The sequence below is a fragment of the Misgurnus anguillicaudatus genome, chromosome 19 (genome assembly GCF_027580225.2).
Source record: "Misgurnus anguillicaudatus chromosome 19, ASM2758022v2, whole genome shotgun sequence".
NCBI lineage: Eukaryota > Metazoa > Chordata > Actinopteri > Cypriniformes > Cobitidae > Misgurnus > Misgurnus anguillicaudatus.
This window is the reverse complement of record NC_073355.2, coordinates 24,697,598-24,710,071: the sequence shown is the minus strand read 5'-3', so window position 1 is coordinate 24,710,071 and position 12,474 is coordinate 24,697,598. Positions and strand designations below refer to the sequence as shown.

Genomic DNA, 12,474 nt, shown 5'->3' with positions numbered 1-12,474 from the left:
TGAGATCTGGTCAGAAATATTGACTTGTTTGCCTCCAAAACATGATTTTCATTTTTATAACAGATGAAGTAAGTAGTATTGTTTTTATCCACTTTTAATTTCAATATTCCACCTTTTGGAGCAAATATATAAAAAGTCTGGTTCCAAAACGAGATACGGTAGTAGTAAATTTTTCAAAATCTCGTTTTTTGATTGTGTATTCCAATTAATTTCAATCAAACTGCAGTTAGTTTTTTTATTTAAGACTTTAAAACAAAAACAAAAAATACAGATAAGTAGCACAATGAAACACAATAAAACATGACAGCATAATAATAAACAAGTTTTGACAAAAATATGCACGCACACACACACACACACACACACACACACACACACACACACACACACACACACACACACACACACACACACACACACACACACACACACACTTACATTCAGTCAAATTTCTGTGGCATTTTGTAAAAACAGACATTTCAAAATGCATCAAAAAATACAAAACATTATACTATTTGAAATAATTTTTATTTTTAATGTCCTTTCTAATGTTTATATAAACATAAATTCACAAAATGTTTCAATAAAGTACTGATGTTGAGCAGTTGGCCACATTCAGTGAAATGAATGGGTCTCTGTTGGCATCTGCTGGTCGAAGTGATTTATTTCCTAAACTGTAACCATAAAACTGTTTTTTTTTTCTAAACACCAAATGGCTGAATTCAACAAATAACATCTAGATCAATATCTAAAAACAATTTAAATCAAATTTAGATCATAATTTATGTGAATTTTTCATAAAAATTTGATATTTTTTAGGCAAGCTAATGGTGTAGTTGAAGAATTGAGAGATAAACGGGTATAAAAGTACTTAATATCTCCCAAAACACAGCATTAATGTATAGATGAGAAGTAAATGAAATAAATGAAAAAAAAAGATTTATTATTTGTATCATTAAAAATGTATATATTTTTTGTAATCACCTTTTTAATCTCTGGGGTCATTTTTACCCTCAAGGAACTATAACGTATTCAGGAAAATAGGGTCTTATGAGGGTTAAATTAACATTCTGACCTTAATTCTTTCTTGTAGGCTAGGTTCCGAGTGCCATTTTTTCACAGTCTGATGTTGTGTTAATTTAGGCTTATATGTATATGTCTTTTGAGCACATGGTCAATAAATAAAGGAATTAATAGAGATGGGCACAAAATGACCAAATTTCCTACCATTTGTCACGCCCCACTTGTAATGTTCCTATTCCTCACCAAGGGACCTGCCCCAAACTTTGAGAAATGCTAACGTACATATATAATTATAGTTAAGTCATCAAATTTTTTAACAATGTTACTTTGGGAATAATTGTGACTAAAGAAAATTCTAATATATAGTACCCTTTGTCTAGGATTTGTACAATTTTACCATGTCATTTTATTAAGGAGCTTCTTAAGGTCTCACTATGTGATGCTTTTTAAACAATATTGATAGAGATGAAGTTAATATGTTGGCACAACATTTTTGACGACAATTTCAAACATGTAAGCATACACATTCAGATTTAAATATTTTTATTAAAAATTGTGAGAAACTTGCAGCCAAATGACCCTAAACTATTAAACGGAAGTGTGTGTGTGTGTACCTGGTAATTATCACGTTGTGGGGACCAATTGTCCCCACAAAGATAGGAATACCAGTATTTTTGTGACCTTGTGGGGACATTTTGATGTCCCCATGAGGAAACATGCTTATAAATTAAACAAAATGATGTTTCTTGAAAATGTGAAGTAGGAGAAGGGTTTCTGTGATGGTTGGGGTTAGAGAATGGGGTAGGTAAGGGGAATAGGATATACAGTTTGTATGGTATAAAATGCATTACGCCTATGGAATGTCCCCACAAAACATGGAAACCAGAATGTGTGTGTGTGTGTGTGTGTGTGTGTGTGTGTGTGTGCGTGCGTGCGTGCGTGCGTGTGTCCCCGTGTGTGGTGGACTTTGTCTTTCTGTGTCTGTATGTGTCTTTGTATTTATGTGTGTGTAAGTTTTACTGTGTCTTTGTGTGTGAGTCTGTTTGTGTGTGTGTGTGTGCGCGCACACCTGCATCTGTGGCTGTTTTTTTTTGCCAAATTCTATAAGAAATGCTCTCTGTGGCAGTCATACCTTTGTGTGTTTGTGTGTGTCTGTTTGTGTGTCATTGAGCATGTATTTTCTAGGTAACATTTGTGATCTAGTACGAGGCCTACCTTTCTGTGTTGAAATTTTCAGATTTATTCTAGATGCATTGATTTTTTTTTGACAAATAAAAAGAAAAACTTTTTTGCATTTCCCATTCATTTCAATTGGGGTAATTTTTACCCCCAAAGGGACTAATTAAGTTAATTTTTTTACGCCTCTTTAGAACGACCGAATCAAGCTCAGTTTTTTAAATGAATCTTGACAGATAATCTGGAAAGTCACAAAATCTTGTTCCACTGAGGTGAAGGGAACCATGTTTTTAAACTAAAGAAACGTGGCTTGGGGGTAGAACAGACCCCAAGGGTCTTATTAGGGTTAAGTGGAACAAAAACTTTAATGTGGAGAGATGGTATAGGTGGTAGCGGGTATTCAGGGTAACAATGGATATGTTTGTGACACAGAATGAAAAAAAAACTGGAGATTCGGCACCAGCAGAGAAAACCCAGGACAGACAGTGGACCTAATCAACTAAAAAGCCAGCCGAAAAGAACGTATAATAACTTTTGTCAGAGACAAAATGCAAACACAGCTGCATTACTATTATTATTTTCCTATTGTACAAAGTTTTATTTTATTCAAAGTGGTAATACATTTGCTCGTTTATTTTCTCTATTGGAATAATGTAATGTTGTAAAATATGATGTGATTAAATAAATTTCAACAGTTAAAGCCTAGTTGACTAGTATTTGTTGGGGCATTTGGGGACAGGTGGGGCTCTGAACCTTCCCTACCTCCAAAGTGGGTTATGGCAGAAAACGTTTGAGAACCACTGATGTACGTGTATGTGTTTAATTACTTCACAGTAAACATGCATCAATTACAAAAACAAAAAAACACTGCAAATACAAGTTCTGTTATTGCTGCAGTCTTTTATTCCTTGCTTAACTGCCAAACAAATCTCACTAACACCGTGAGGAAAAACAAAACCGTAATACCAATGTAGCAAACAAGTATAGCTTGTAAAGCATATAGAGACTCTGGGTCAGAGATTTGGCGCAAATGACCCAAACGCAGATATACTCCCAGTCTGATCTCCGCAGACAGCTTTCCTTGGATCCAGCAGAAATAAGAGCCTTTATCTTCCAGCCGGACAGGTCTGAAGTGTAGATGGTGACCTGTGTCAATGAAGACACGAGAAGTCTTATTGAGTCCCTCCATATACTGAAAGCGGTAAAGTGGTGTTGAGCCTTTATCCCAGGCAACAGCATACTGTGGTTTGGGGCCAGGGCAGGTCAAGATCAGATCAGAGTCTATGGGGTGGTTATGGTAGTGGATGGGGACCCCTGAACCTCGATCATCATACTCCAGGAAATTTAGCAGAGCTTCTCTTTCTGGGGATGTTGTAGGTTTTGAAGGACATGCAGTGTTACAGCTCCTTACCTGAAGCTCTGCTCCACAGGTACTGCTTGAAAGTCCAAACTGCTCGGGAACGGCTGGAGAGCCACAGGGAGCCACTGTTTCCAATTCACTGCGGTAACGTACATGTAAGTAGTTGCTTTTGACATAACAAAGACCTACACGGATCTGCTCTCCCTGAATGTCGCATCGATCACACGTAGACCAAGCCCTGTAGCTGGTGAACACCTGAAACAGATCTGTGCTGTTGGGATCTGCTACATATCCTGGTGTTTTCTGATTGAGGTCCCAGGGAAAGAAAACCTGATGGACCTCCTGGACGTCAACATGATAGCCGTAGAAGAACTCCCCTGAGGTTGTGCCACAGATATAGTGGCCTGAGTCAGCTTTCTGAACCCTGAAGATCAGCAGGCTAAACAACCGGATGGAAAAACGATTGCGCAGATCCGAATCTCGGCCAACTTTGGATGATTCCACCACTTTAGTTCCATCAAAGTCTGTGAGGACCTTGGTGTTCATAGTGCCAGTTTGTTTCTGATAGTACCAAACAACTGAGTTAGCCTCTTCTGGTTTACAGTGACAAGGAAGTTCAACTGTCATGTAAGCTTGAAAGGCAATACTGTTAAAGATGAGAAATGCAGGACAGGCCTTGCTGGCAAAGATGTCTTCTTTGTCTTCAGGGGCCTCATAGGCAGAAAGTAACCAGGGGACGATTGCCAGAAAACAAATTATCTGCATTTCTTTCAGCATTTTTGTGGCTTAATAACACAACAAATCTATGATTTGTGTTTAAATAAAGAAACAGAACAAGAGAGGGGGAGAGAACAAAAAGTGTTATAAAAAATAAAACAAATTAACATGAATTAGTTTTGGCTGCCATATTTCTCCATTAGTGCCCTGAGTTTTACTAATATGTCAGTTTTATCTGATTCAACATGGCGGACTTCACAAACGCCTGAAGGTTCATTGTACTCCAAAGACATGACTGAGGATACATTGTTAGAAGGATAATATTCTCCAAGTCTGTTAAAAAGCTCCTCACAGGCTTTCTGCTCAGCCTGACTAAGCAGAGACACGTTGAGGCCAAAACGCCCAGTCTTGGAAAGTCCGTCCAGAACTCCGATCACTGTTTCCTCATCTCCTGACTTTAGACACTGGGACAGAATTACAAGGAACTCGCCAAGAAGACCAAAGCAAACTTCAGTGCGGAAGATCTCCTGCAAAGTCTTGCCTCCCAGCTTGAGAAGGAGATTGTACTTTTCATACGAGCTCCCGCCAAACCTGCGCCAGTCGCGGCTGAATTCTGATGTACTTCTTGGCTCTATCTCAGTAAGCTGAGGCTGAAAGTATTAACATGTGTATTGTTACTGACTTTTTCTCAAAAGAGATTATCTATAATGATATGCTAATAGCAAACTAGTCATGTAGTCATGTAAATAACTTAAGATCCCAAGCGGTCCCCAAGTATCTCACCTCGACCACCTCATGTGAGGGGCTTTCATGCTTTAATTCAGCAGCAACTGTATTCCATGGCTGCTTTCGAGGAGCGCCATAGATATCTTTTTTATCAAGGGGCTTTAGGTGAGATGCAAGTACTATGTCCCTAGAGTCAACATAAACAATGATTATTTTCATTTAATAAAATTGCATAATAAAACAACAACATATCATGAAATATTTGAATGTTTGTATCCTGTTGGACAAAATTAGCCTTATACATTAGATTTTTTTAACAAAAAAATAAAATGGCTATATTGTAAACAGTGATTTTATTTTATATGTACACTTCAATTAAATGGTTTTAAATGTCCACAAGCTTTCATTTGGTTAGATATCGAATATTAAACAACTTTGAAATATATAGTAGGCCTTAATAGTTATTATTAAAGCAAGCATGTATAAATCTGCCTCCTTTGCCAATGATCAGTTAACGATATTTTAACGTGAACAAAATAAACGTGTAAAATGTGAAACAATTACCTGAATTCCTCGTAGCTCGCTACGTTTTGATGCAACGCACGAAATTTGGCATCATTTTCCCTCTGGTATTTTCTATCCGCTTCTAACGCAGCATGCAACTCTTTCTCAAGAGCACTGAAATTAATAATATCCGATTTCTCCATATTTACTATACTGTTTACATGAAAAATACAACAGCACCAGTTCAATCACTCAAGTTACCTTTAGGACGATCCACGTTAATGGCTAACAGCTAGCTTACGTTCACAAAACAAACTGGTCACCATGACAACTGCATTGTGGCTGAATGGGACCATTTAAACACAAGCGCATTTCTTAAATAAAAGTCATTTGGATTCATCGCATTTTTCTCAAACTTTTACAACATGTACAAACCTTTAAACTACCCTTAAAATTCAGACCATATTGTATTTACGTTTTAAAGCAAGTACATGTCTTATTTGACATTGAATCACACAACTCATCTTTTACAAACGTATATATTTTTATATAAAAATGCATATTTTTTACTTTAAAAATGGCTTGATAAATTATTCATGATACATTTTCATTATTTTTAAATAATATATAAGAACTTCTAAAATGTCAGCCCGTACGGCTATTAAAAATAGTGTTTAAATTATTACAAATTAAAATACTTTGGTATAGTTTTATGTTCAAAACCTTTCCCATAAATTACACAAATATGCTGTTAGGATAATTAAAAACGTCTATCCAACAATTTGGATTTTTTTCAAATGACAGGATAGTATTACCATTGGCATTTTATTAAGACGTTAACAAGTATAAACAGTTATATTAAAAAGTAACCAGTAATATATTACATCATCCAAAGGACCCCAAAGTGATCATTGTGTAAGAATTTTTTTTTAGATTTCTCTGATATCTTGGAAAAAAATAGCTACTTTAATGTGTATAATGTGTAGACTGATGCACTTTTTTGTCAGCTGGCACAAACCAAAGTAAAACAAAGAATGAATTTTATCAAACATCATCTAATTTTAATAAAAAATTATATTAATAAACTTGGTATCATGCCTAAATGGTATCAGAGGCAAAAGGTTATATCGAATTGAAAGGGTGCAACCGCAATGAATGTCCCTATGAAATAAAACATATGGAAAACCATTTAAATTGAACAATTTGTTCCAAAATGTCCATTTCTCGAATGTTTATTTTTATGTTAAAAGTTGTTTTATCCATTCGAACAATTGTTTACTTGCAAATATCAAGTTAACAATCAGCATAATACAGAGAACACATTAAAACTTATGACAAATAAAAAATTATTGGTTGTACCTCTTAACGTTTTGGGTGGGAAAAATCAAAATTCTGTGAAAAATGCATTATTACAACTTTACAAAACATTTCCTGACTCAAAAATATGCTTACTTCCCATTTAAAAAGCTTGTTTTGTCATTGATCTATATTCAGCTCTATGCCTGTGATGTTGATCATGCATTACAGTACACATATGCACTACAACCATCTAGCAGTTGAGCTAAAAAAAGTTTGTAAATTGTATAAATTATGATTTTAATTATCCCACAAGTAAAAAATCTAAAAACATGATCTTAATATTTTATAGACTTAAGTCATGTCAAAGATCATGAAACTCAAATTTGATGCTCCTAATCGCGAAAGATGAGACCTGATTTCAGAGACAGGAACACAATTTAATGAAGACGGTTATAAGACAATTTTCAGCAAAAACAGACAGTGACAAACTTAGACTTTGAGTATTTTATTGAAAACAAGCCACATTTGAACTCAGGCAATGCTTCCAGCATTAGATGCAATCCTGGGCCACAGATCTGCACATTCTTTGGCTACAGGTCCTGTGATAGCTGAGCCTACAAAAAGGAATAACAATTAAGCGCTGCGACAGTAAAATTTCCCCCCAAAAAAGTGAATTGATTTAAACAAATCTTAAGAATAGATCTTGTATTAGCCAGATCTCAGAACTGTAGTTAAATGTCCCATCACGGATTGAGATTGTACAGCATATGGTGACTGCCATCTCACCCAAGAGCAATGGTATTGCTTTTTCCTTCTTCGACAACTCACCTAGCCACTGACCAGACAAAGCAAGTGCTTTTAAGAAGGATATTAAACAAAAAAATGCCACTGACAACTCACCTTTCATTTCTCCTTTGTTATTCACTATGACCCCCGCATTGTCTTCAAAGTATAGAAACACGCCATCTTTTCGCCGATACGACTTCCGCTGTCGTATCACCACCGCAGGATGCACTGATTAAAGATACAGACAGTTGTTAAATGTACACACTTAGCCTTTGAAACAACATCAGCATAACTATCAGACTACTAAATGTAACACAACGAGTCACTGTAATATTTAGCATGAACATTTTTTAGCATTACCCAGTCAATGCATTTTGCATCCAAAACTTCTTAAGCAAGCAAAGGCTCTGCTTTCACCTTTAAACACTCACCCTTTTTCCTGAGTTCTGGTTTGCCTTTCTTCACTGTGGCCATAACCATGTCACCCACACCAGCGGCGGGAAGCCTGTTCAGACGACCCTTGATGCCTTTGACGGATATGATGTACAGGTTCTTAGCACCTAGACAACATAAGGAACAGATACGTTCAATAATGGAGTATAAACATTTGCACACTGTACATCAGGGAATGCAAATGTATACTAAGCCACTAAACAAATTGCATTTTTAAGTGTTAACCCTATGCTTCTAGGTCAAAAACAAAAACCTTTAACACAGCATAGTAACAGGTAAACATTTGTTTCACCGCGGATTGAGATTGTACAGCATATGGTGACTGCCATCTCACCCATGAGCAATGAGGTTTGATATTTCCTTCTACGACAACTCACCCAGCCACTGACCAGACAAAGCAAGTGCTTTTTAGAAGGACATTCATATAAATGATATTACCAGATCACACACCTGTGTTGTCAGCGCAGTTTATAACCGCACCCACTGGGAGACCCAGTGAGATACGGAATTTGGCTCCCGATGACCCACCACGTCCTAAAAAGAAGGAACACAATTTCAATTTTTGTACCACAACAACCAAATGCTTCCCTATGATGTACATTTACAACATGTTCTCCATAAACTGTCTCATTTACTTTGTTACAGCTGACAGTTTATTTTTCTACATTCAAACAAGCACATCTAATTGTGCGTTGTACATACAACACTGATTTACTAAATTACAATGCAATATTAAAATTTCATTAGTTTTTCATAATAAAATCTCACTAAAGAAATAAAAATAAGTAGTAGGTAAAATATTAACCATTCTCTGTACTGTAATATTGCAAAACTGTGTAAAATTGCTCCTGACAGTATTTAGTTTGCATCAAGTTAGCTTAGTAAGATGACGTTTGCCCTCTTACACCACTCAATACAAACAGTTCTCAACGAGGGATAACAACGAATCCTGTTCCTTTAACAATTTTCTTATACAAGCTGATATAACGTTAGTTCATGATCATAACGTTTAAGTTACGGTAATTCACGAATTACATGCGCTTTAGCACACCACAACCTAGCTTTCTCGGTTGACCAACATAAACCTGGCACTCTCAACTCTAAACACTGTACCTAACAAAGATTATTTCTCAAAATAATTGTGCACCATTATTTCAAACCACATAAAGTTAGTGTAAACGTGTTTATTTGCCACAATAAGAGTCACTCAAGTCCGTAGGTCTGCATACAGGTCTTAGCAAACATGGCTTCTCTCGCTAGCGGCAAATGAATCTGCAACTAAATTTGTCTAAAATATCAATGAGTATTTTCAGAAATATGTCGAAAATATAAACCGTCAATAATCAGTTGGATCCCATTTCTTACTTTAAGGGGATTCACTGTACTGTAATCTAAGGATGATTTTGGATTTTCATGTGTGATTCTTACCTCTCTTAGACATTGTCGCCGAAAGGGAAAGAGGAAGAGAGAGAAAAGAATGCTGGGATATAAACGCACGCACATCACAGCATCCGGCAGACACGTGGACCCAAATTTTCTTCTATCGCCACCTAGTGTTGTGTAGTGTCTTAACATGCTTTTTGTCATTTTTGTTACCCAGTTCATTGACTCGTGGATATCATAAAAGAGGCTTAAATAAGCTTTAAAATTGCAGACATAATGTCATTTTAAAATGAAAATATACAATGCGGTTCTAAAGATTAAAACCACATTAAGAATTTTTTTTTAATTTAAAACTAGAAATTATTTATTTCATTGGTTAAATATAAATAATAACAAATTACATAAAAATTGTCATCTTAGCCCAATACACAACGCACTACTAAATTTCACTCCATGCATTTTGTAAATTACCTATACTAATTGATCATTTATTATATTTAATACAGAAATAAATTATTGTTACTTATTTTATCTTGGAGAAAATATAATAAATTACTTAGAGAGGATTTGTTTGACTTTTATGTACAAAAGTCCAACAAATGTATATAGACTTTCAAAGCATCATTTGGCAATTTGGCACGTGGCTATTAACAAAACATGCTACAAGAATGAGATAAAAAAGCGTATGATACATTTTTTTATATAATACTTCATATTTAATAATATATTTATACTCACATTTAATGTCATGCTTAAAATTATATGTTACTGTGAAGCAGAACATCATAAACAATAATAAACACACATATATTTAATACAAACAGTACCATAATAGTAAAGTTAGAAATTGTTCTTATAGACACTTTAACATTTTGTTAGTGTTAAAAAGCTGAAACAGGAAGTGCTTCTGCACAGTGTTGTTTACATCTTTCCAAATGGCCTATAGCACAGCCACTAATGTTGTTTTTGTGTCAATGAGTGTGGGGGATGAGGCTGGCTAAAGAGGTCAGTATTGGCAGTTATTCCAGCACAGGTTGTGTAGTCCCAGACACCTGCATGAAGCTCTAAATCCCCTACTGATTGTCAGGAAAGCTGGTGCCAGCACACTTCCATTTCATGGGATGGCATCCAGCCTGGGTGAGAACACTCTTTTCTTTTCTTTCTCCTGCTCCTCCATTTGTTTTGATGTTTCATGGGTGTCAGTAGCTTCATTGTCTGGTTGCTGGCGCTCCTCACAGGTAGCGTGAGGGTGCGTCTGCCACGTTCCATCCTGGTAAGTGCAAAAACACTCCATCCGCTCATCGATCTCCACACGTTCTCCAGCTGGGATCACCTGATTTCCAGCAAAGCAGTTTGGCCCTTTGAGGAGGACATAGAAACATGACTTAATATAAAAGGAAAACCCAGTAGCTGCATAAAATCACCAACGTATCCAGTGATTGTTTTAAACAGAAATTGCTGGGCTATAATACACACACTCACATCATGCCTGTACACAAAATTTTTTAAATCTACTTGTAAACATTTCCATGCAAAAAAAAACACATGCAATCTGTGCCTGCATGGCTTCTGCTGTCAGGGATGGCCCAATGCCCCATAATGCCTCTGCCATCCCAGCATGCTCTGAACTAGTTCCTATTTATAGACAGCATGTAGGTTGTAAGCAATCTATTGAACCATTCCATTGCATCATTCTTGTTCCATTATGTCACTGTATGCACTTATCAGGAGAAAAATCAAAAACAACACATGAAATGAGGATTCAATGCAACGTCCATATTGATCCTTTTGAGTTGCAAAGCACACACACACAATCTATACTTTTGAAAACAAGTGTTAAGTCTTATCATATAATTTATAGCATGATAGAGACTACAGAGATTTAGGTACAGTGTTTACATGTGATGGATAAGACAATGCATCATGTGCGGTGTTGCACTGTGTAGGGCTCTCACCGCTCTTGCACACGGGGCAGCAGTGGTTAGGTTCATATACAGGATTCACACAATGCAGGGCAGGACAGCCTGATATGGAGCAGTAAACTTCTCTATTGATTTCACAACGGCACCGCTCGCAGGCAGACAGCTGATTGAACAAAAACCAGTGTGGATTATACAGATAAACTTTAACATTCACTGAGGATATTACTTCTGTGGTGTGACTGACAAGCAGCAATTTAAAGAAAGTGGCATGAAATGTCTGAATAGTAAATGCAATTGAATATCAGAAAGTACATTATTGTATGTGTGTAGCAACTTTAGAGATTCCCAAGCTGTTCATGACCTGTGATAACAGAAACTAAAATAAGTTAAATGAAAATTATGTGAATAAAATACAACCTTTGTAACTAGTTCACCAAGTCATAAAGTAATGCACTTGCCATTACAATGTAATTTGAACAAACCTAATATAAAAAAAACATAAGATACCGGTATAAATAATATTTTGGTTCTGGAAAAGTATGTAGTGAGTTAAAACATGTATTGTAACATGCATTTTTTAAGGTATTTATAATGTTACACAATAACTTACCCTGAATTCCTCCAGCACTCTATACGTTTTCCCCCCGTACACGCAAACTTTACTGACAGCCTCACACACCGGACAGCAGGACTTGTATCTGATGCGCGTGCACCTCGGGTGTATACGCGGACACTTGGGTCTGACACACACCGGTCCATCCTCAGTGCAGGTACAGGGACAGGCTGTGGGACCCGGATAATAAACCTCCCCGATGCCATACACAAAACCATGATCGTCGATACAAAACTTCCCACGATAGTCACCAAATTCATACTCCAAATCTGATTTAGAAGAGTACTCTGATGAGATTTTAAGAAAGAAGCACTGGAGAGCAAATGAGAGGCATACGGTGAAAGATCGCATCGTTATTGTTAGTATGTTGTGTGATTTGTCATCAGTCGCGATTCCAAACATGAATGAATAATGACCGCCTGCTCAAAAGACAACGATCCACCACGGACACACATACGGGCGCGCGCGCCCACGCACGCACATACACAATTACAATTCGTATTATTATTATT

At 36.5% G+C, this 12,474-nt stretch overlaps 4 protein-coding genes across 4 annotated transcripts; all 4 read right to left on the bottom strand.

Moving 5' to 3' along the window:
* Window positions 1-3,079: 3,079 nt before the first annotated feature.
* Window positions 3,080-4,336, bottom strand: LOC129435841 (Ig-like V-type domain-containing protein FAM187A). The gene has a single exon (XM_055193778.2). It carries the CDS (start codon window positions 4,334-4,336, stop codon window positions 3,101-3,103), a length of 1,236 nt encoding a protein of 411 aa, XP_055049753.2. The 3' UTR covers window positions 3,080-3,100.
* Window positions 4,337-4,449: 113 nt separating this feature from the next.
* Window positions 4,450-5,921, bottom strand: dnaaf19 (dynein axonemal assembly factor 19). The gene is made up of 3 exons (XM_055193796.2): window positions 5,567-5,921; window positions 5,060-5,189; window positions 4,450-4,926 (listed from the first exon to the last, which is right to left on the bottom strand). Exons 1-3 carry the CDS (start codon window positions 5,707-5,709, stop codon window positions 4,450-4,452), a joined length of 750 nt encoding a protein of 249 aa, XP_055049771.2. The 5' UTR covers window positions 5,710-5,921.
* A 1,373-nt stretch (window positions 5,922-7,294) lies between these two features.
* On the bottom strand, window positions 7,295-9,547 carry rpl23 (ribosomal protein L23). The gene is made up of 5 exons (XM_055193799.2): window positions 9,473-9,547; window positions 8,495-8,578; window positions 8,023-8,151; window positions 7,706-7,819; window positions 7,295-7,419 (listed from the first exon to the last, which is right to left on the bottom strand). The coding sequence occupies exons 1-5, from the start codon at window positions 9,483-9,485 to the stop codon at window positions 7,337-7,339; spliced, it is 423 nt and encodes a 140-aa protein (XP_055049774.1). The 5' UTR covers window positions 9,486-9,547; the 3' UTR covers window positions 7,295-7,336.
* Window positions 9,548-10,046: 499 nt separating this feature from the next.
* On the bottom strand, window positions 10,047-12,443 carry LOC129435951 (von Willebrand factor C domain-containing protein 2-like). The gene is made up of 3 exons (XM_055193789.2): window positions 11,960-12,443; window positions 11,383-11,512; window positions 10,047-10,786 (listed from the first exon to the last, which is right to left on the bottom strand). The coding sequence occupies exons 1-3, from the start codon at window positions 12,362-12,364 to the stop codon at window positions 10,542-10,544; spliced, it is 780 nt and encodes a 259-aa protein (XP_055049764.2). The 5' UTR covers window positions 12,365-12,443; the 3' UTR covers window positions 10,047-10,541.
* Window positions 12,444-12,474: the final 31 nt, after the last annotated feature.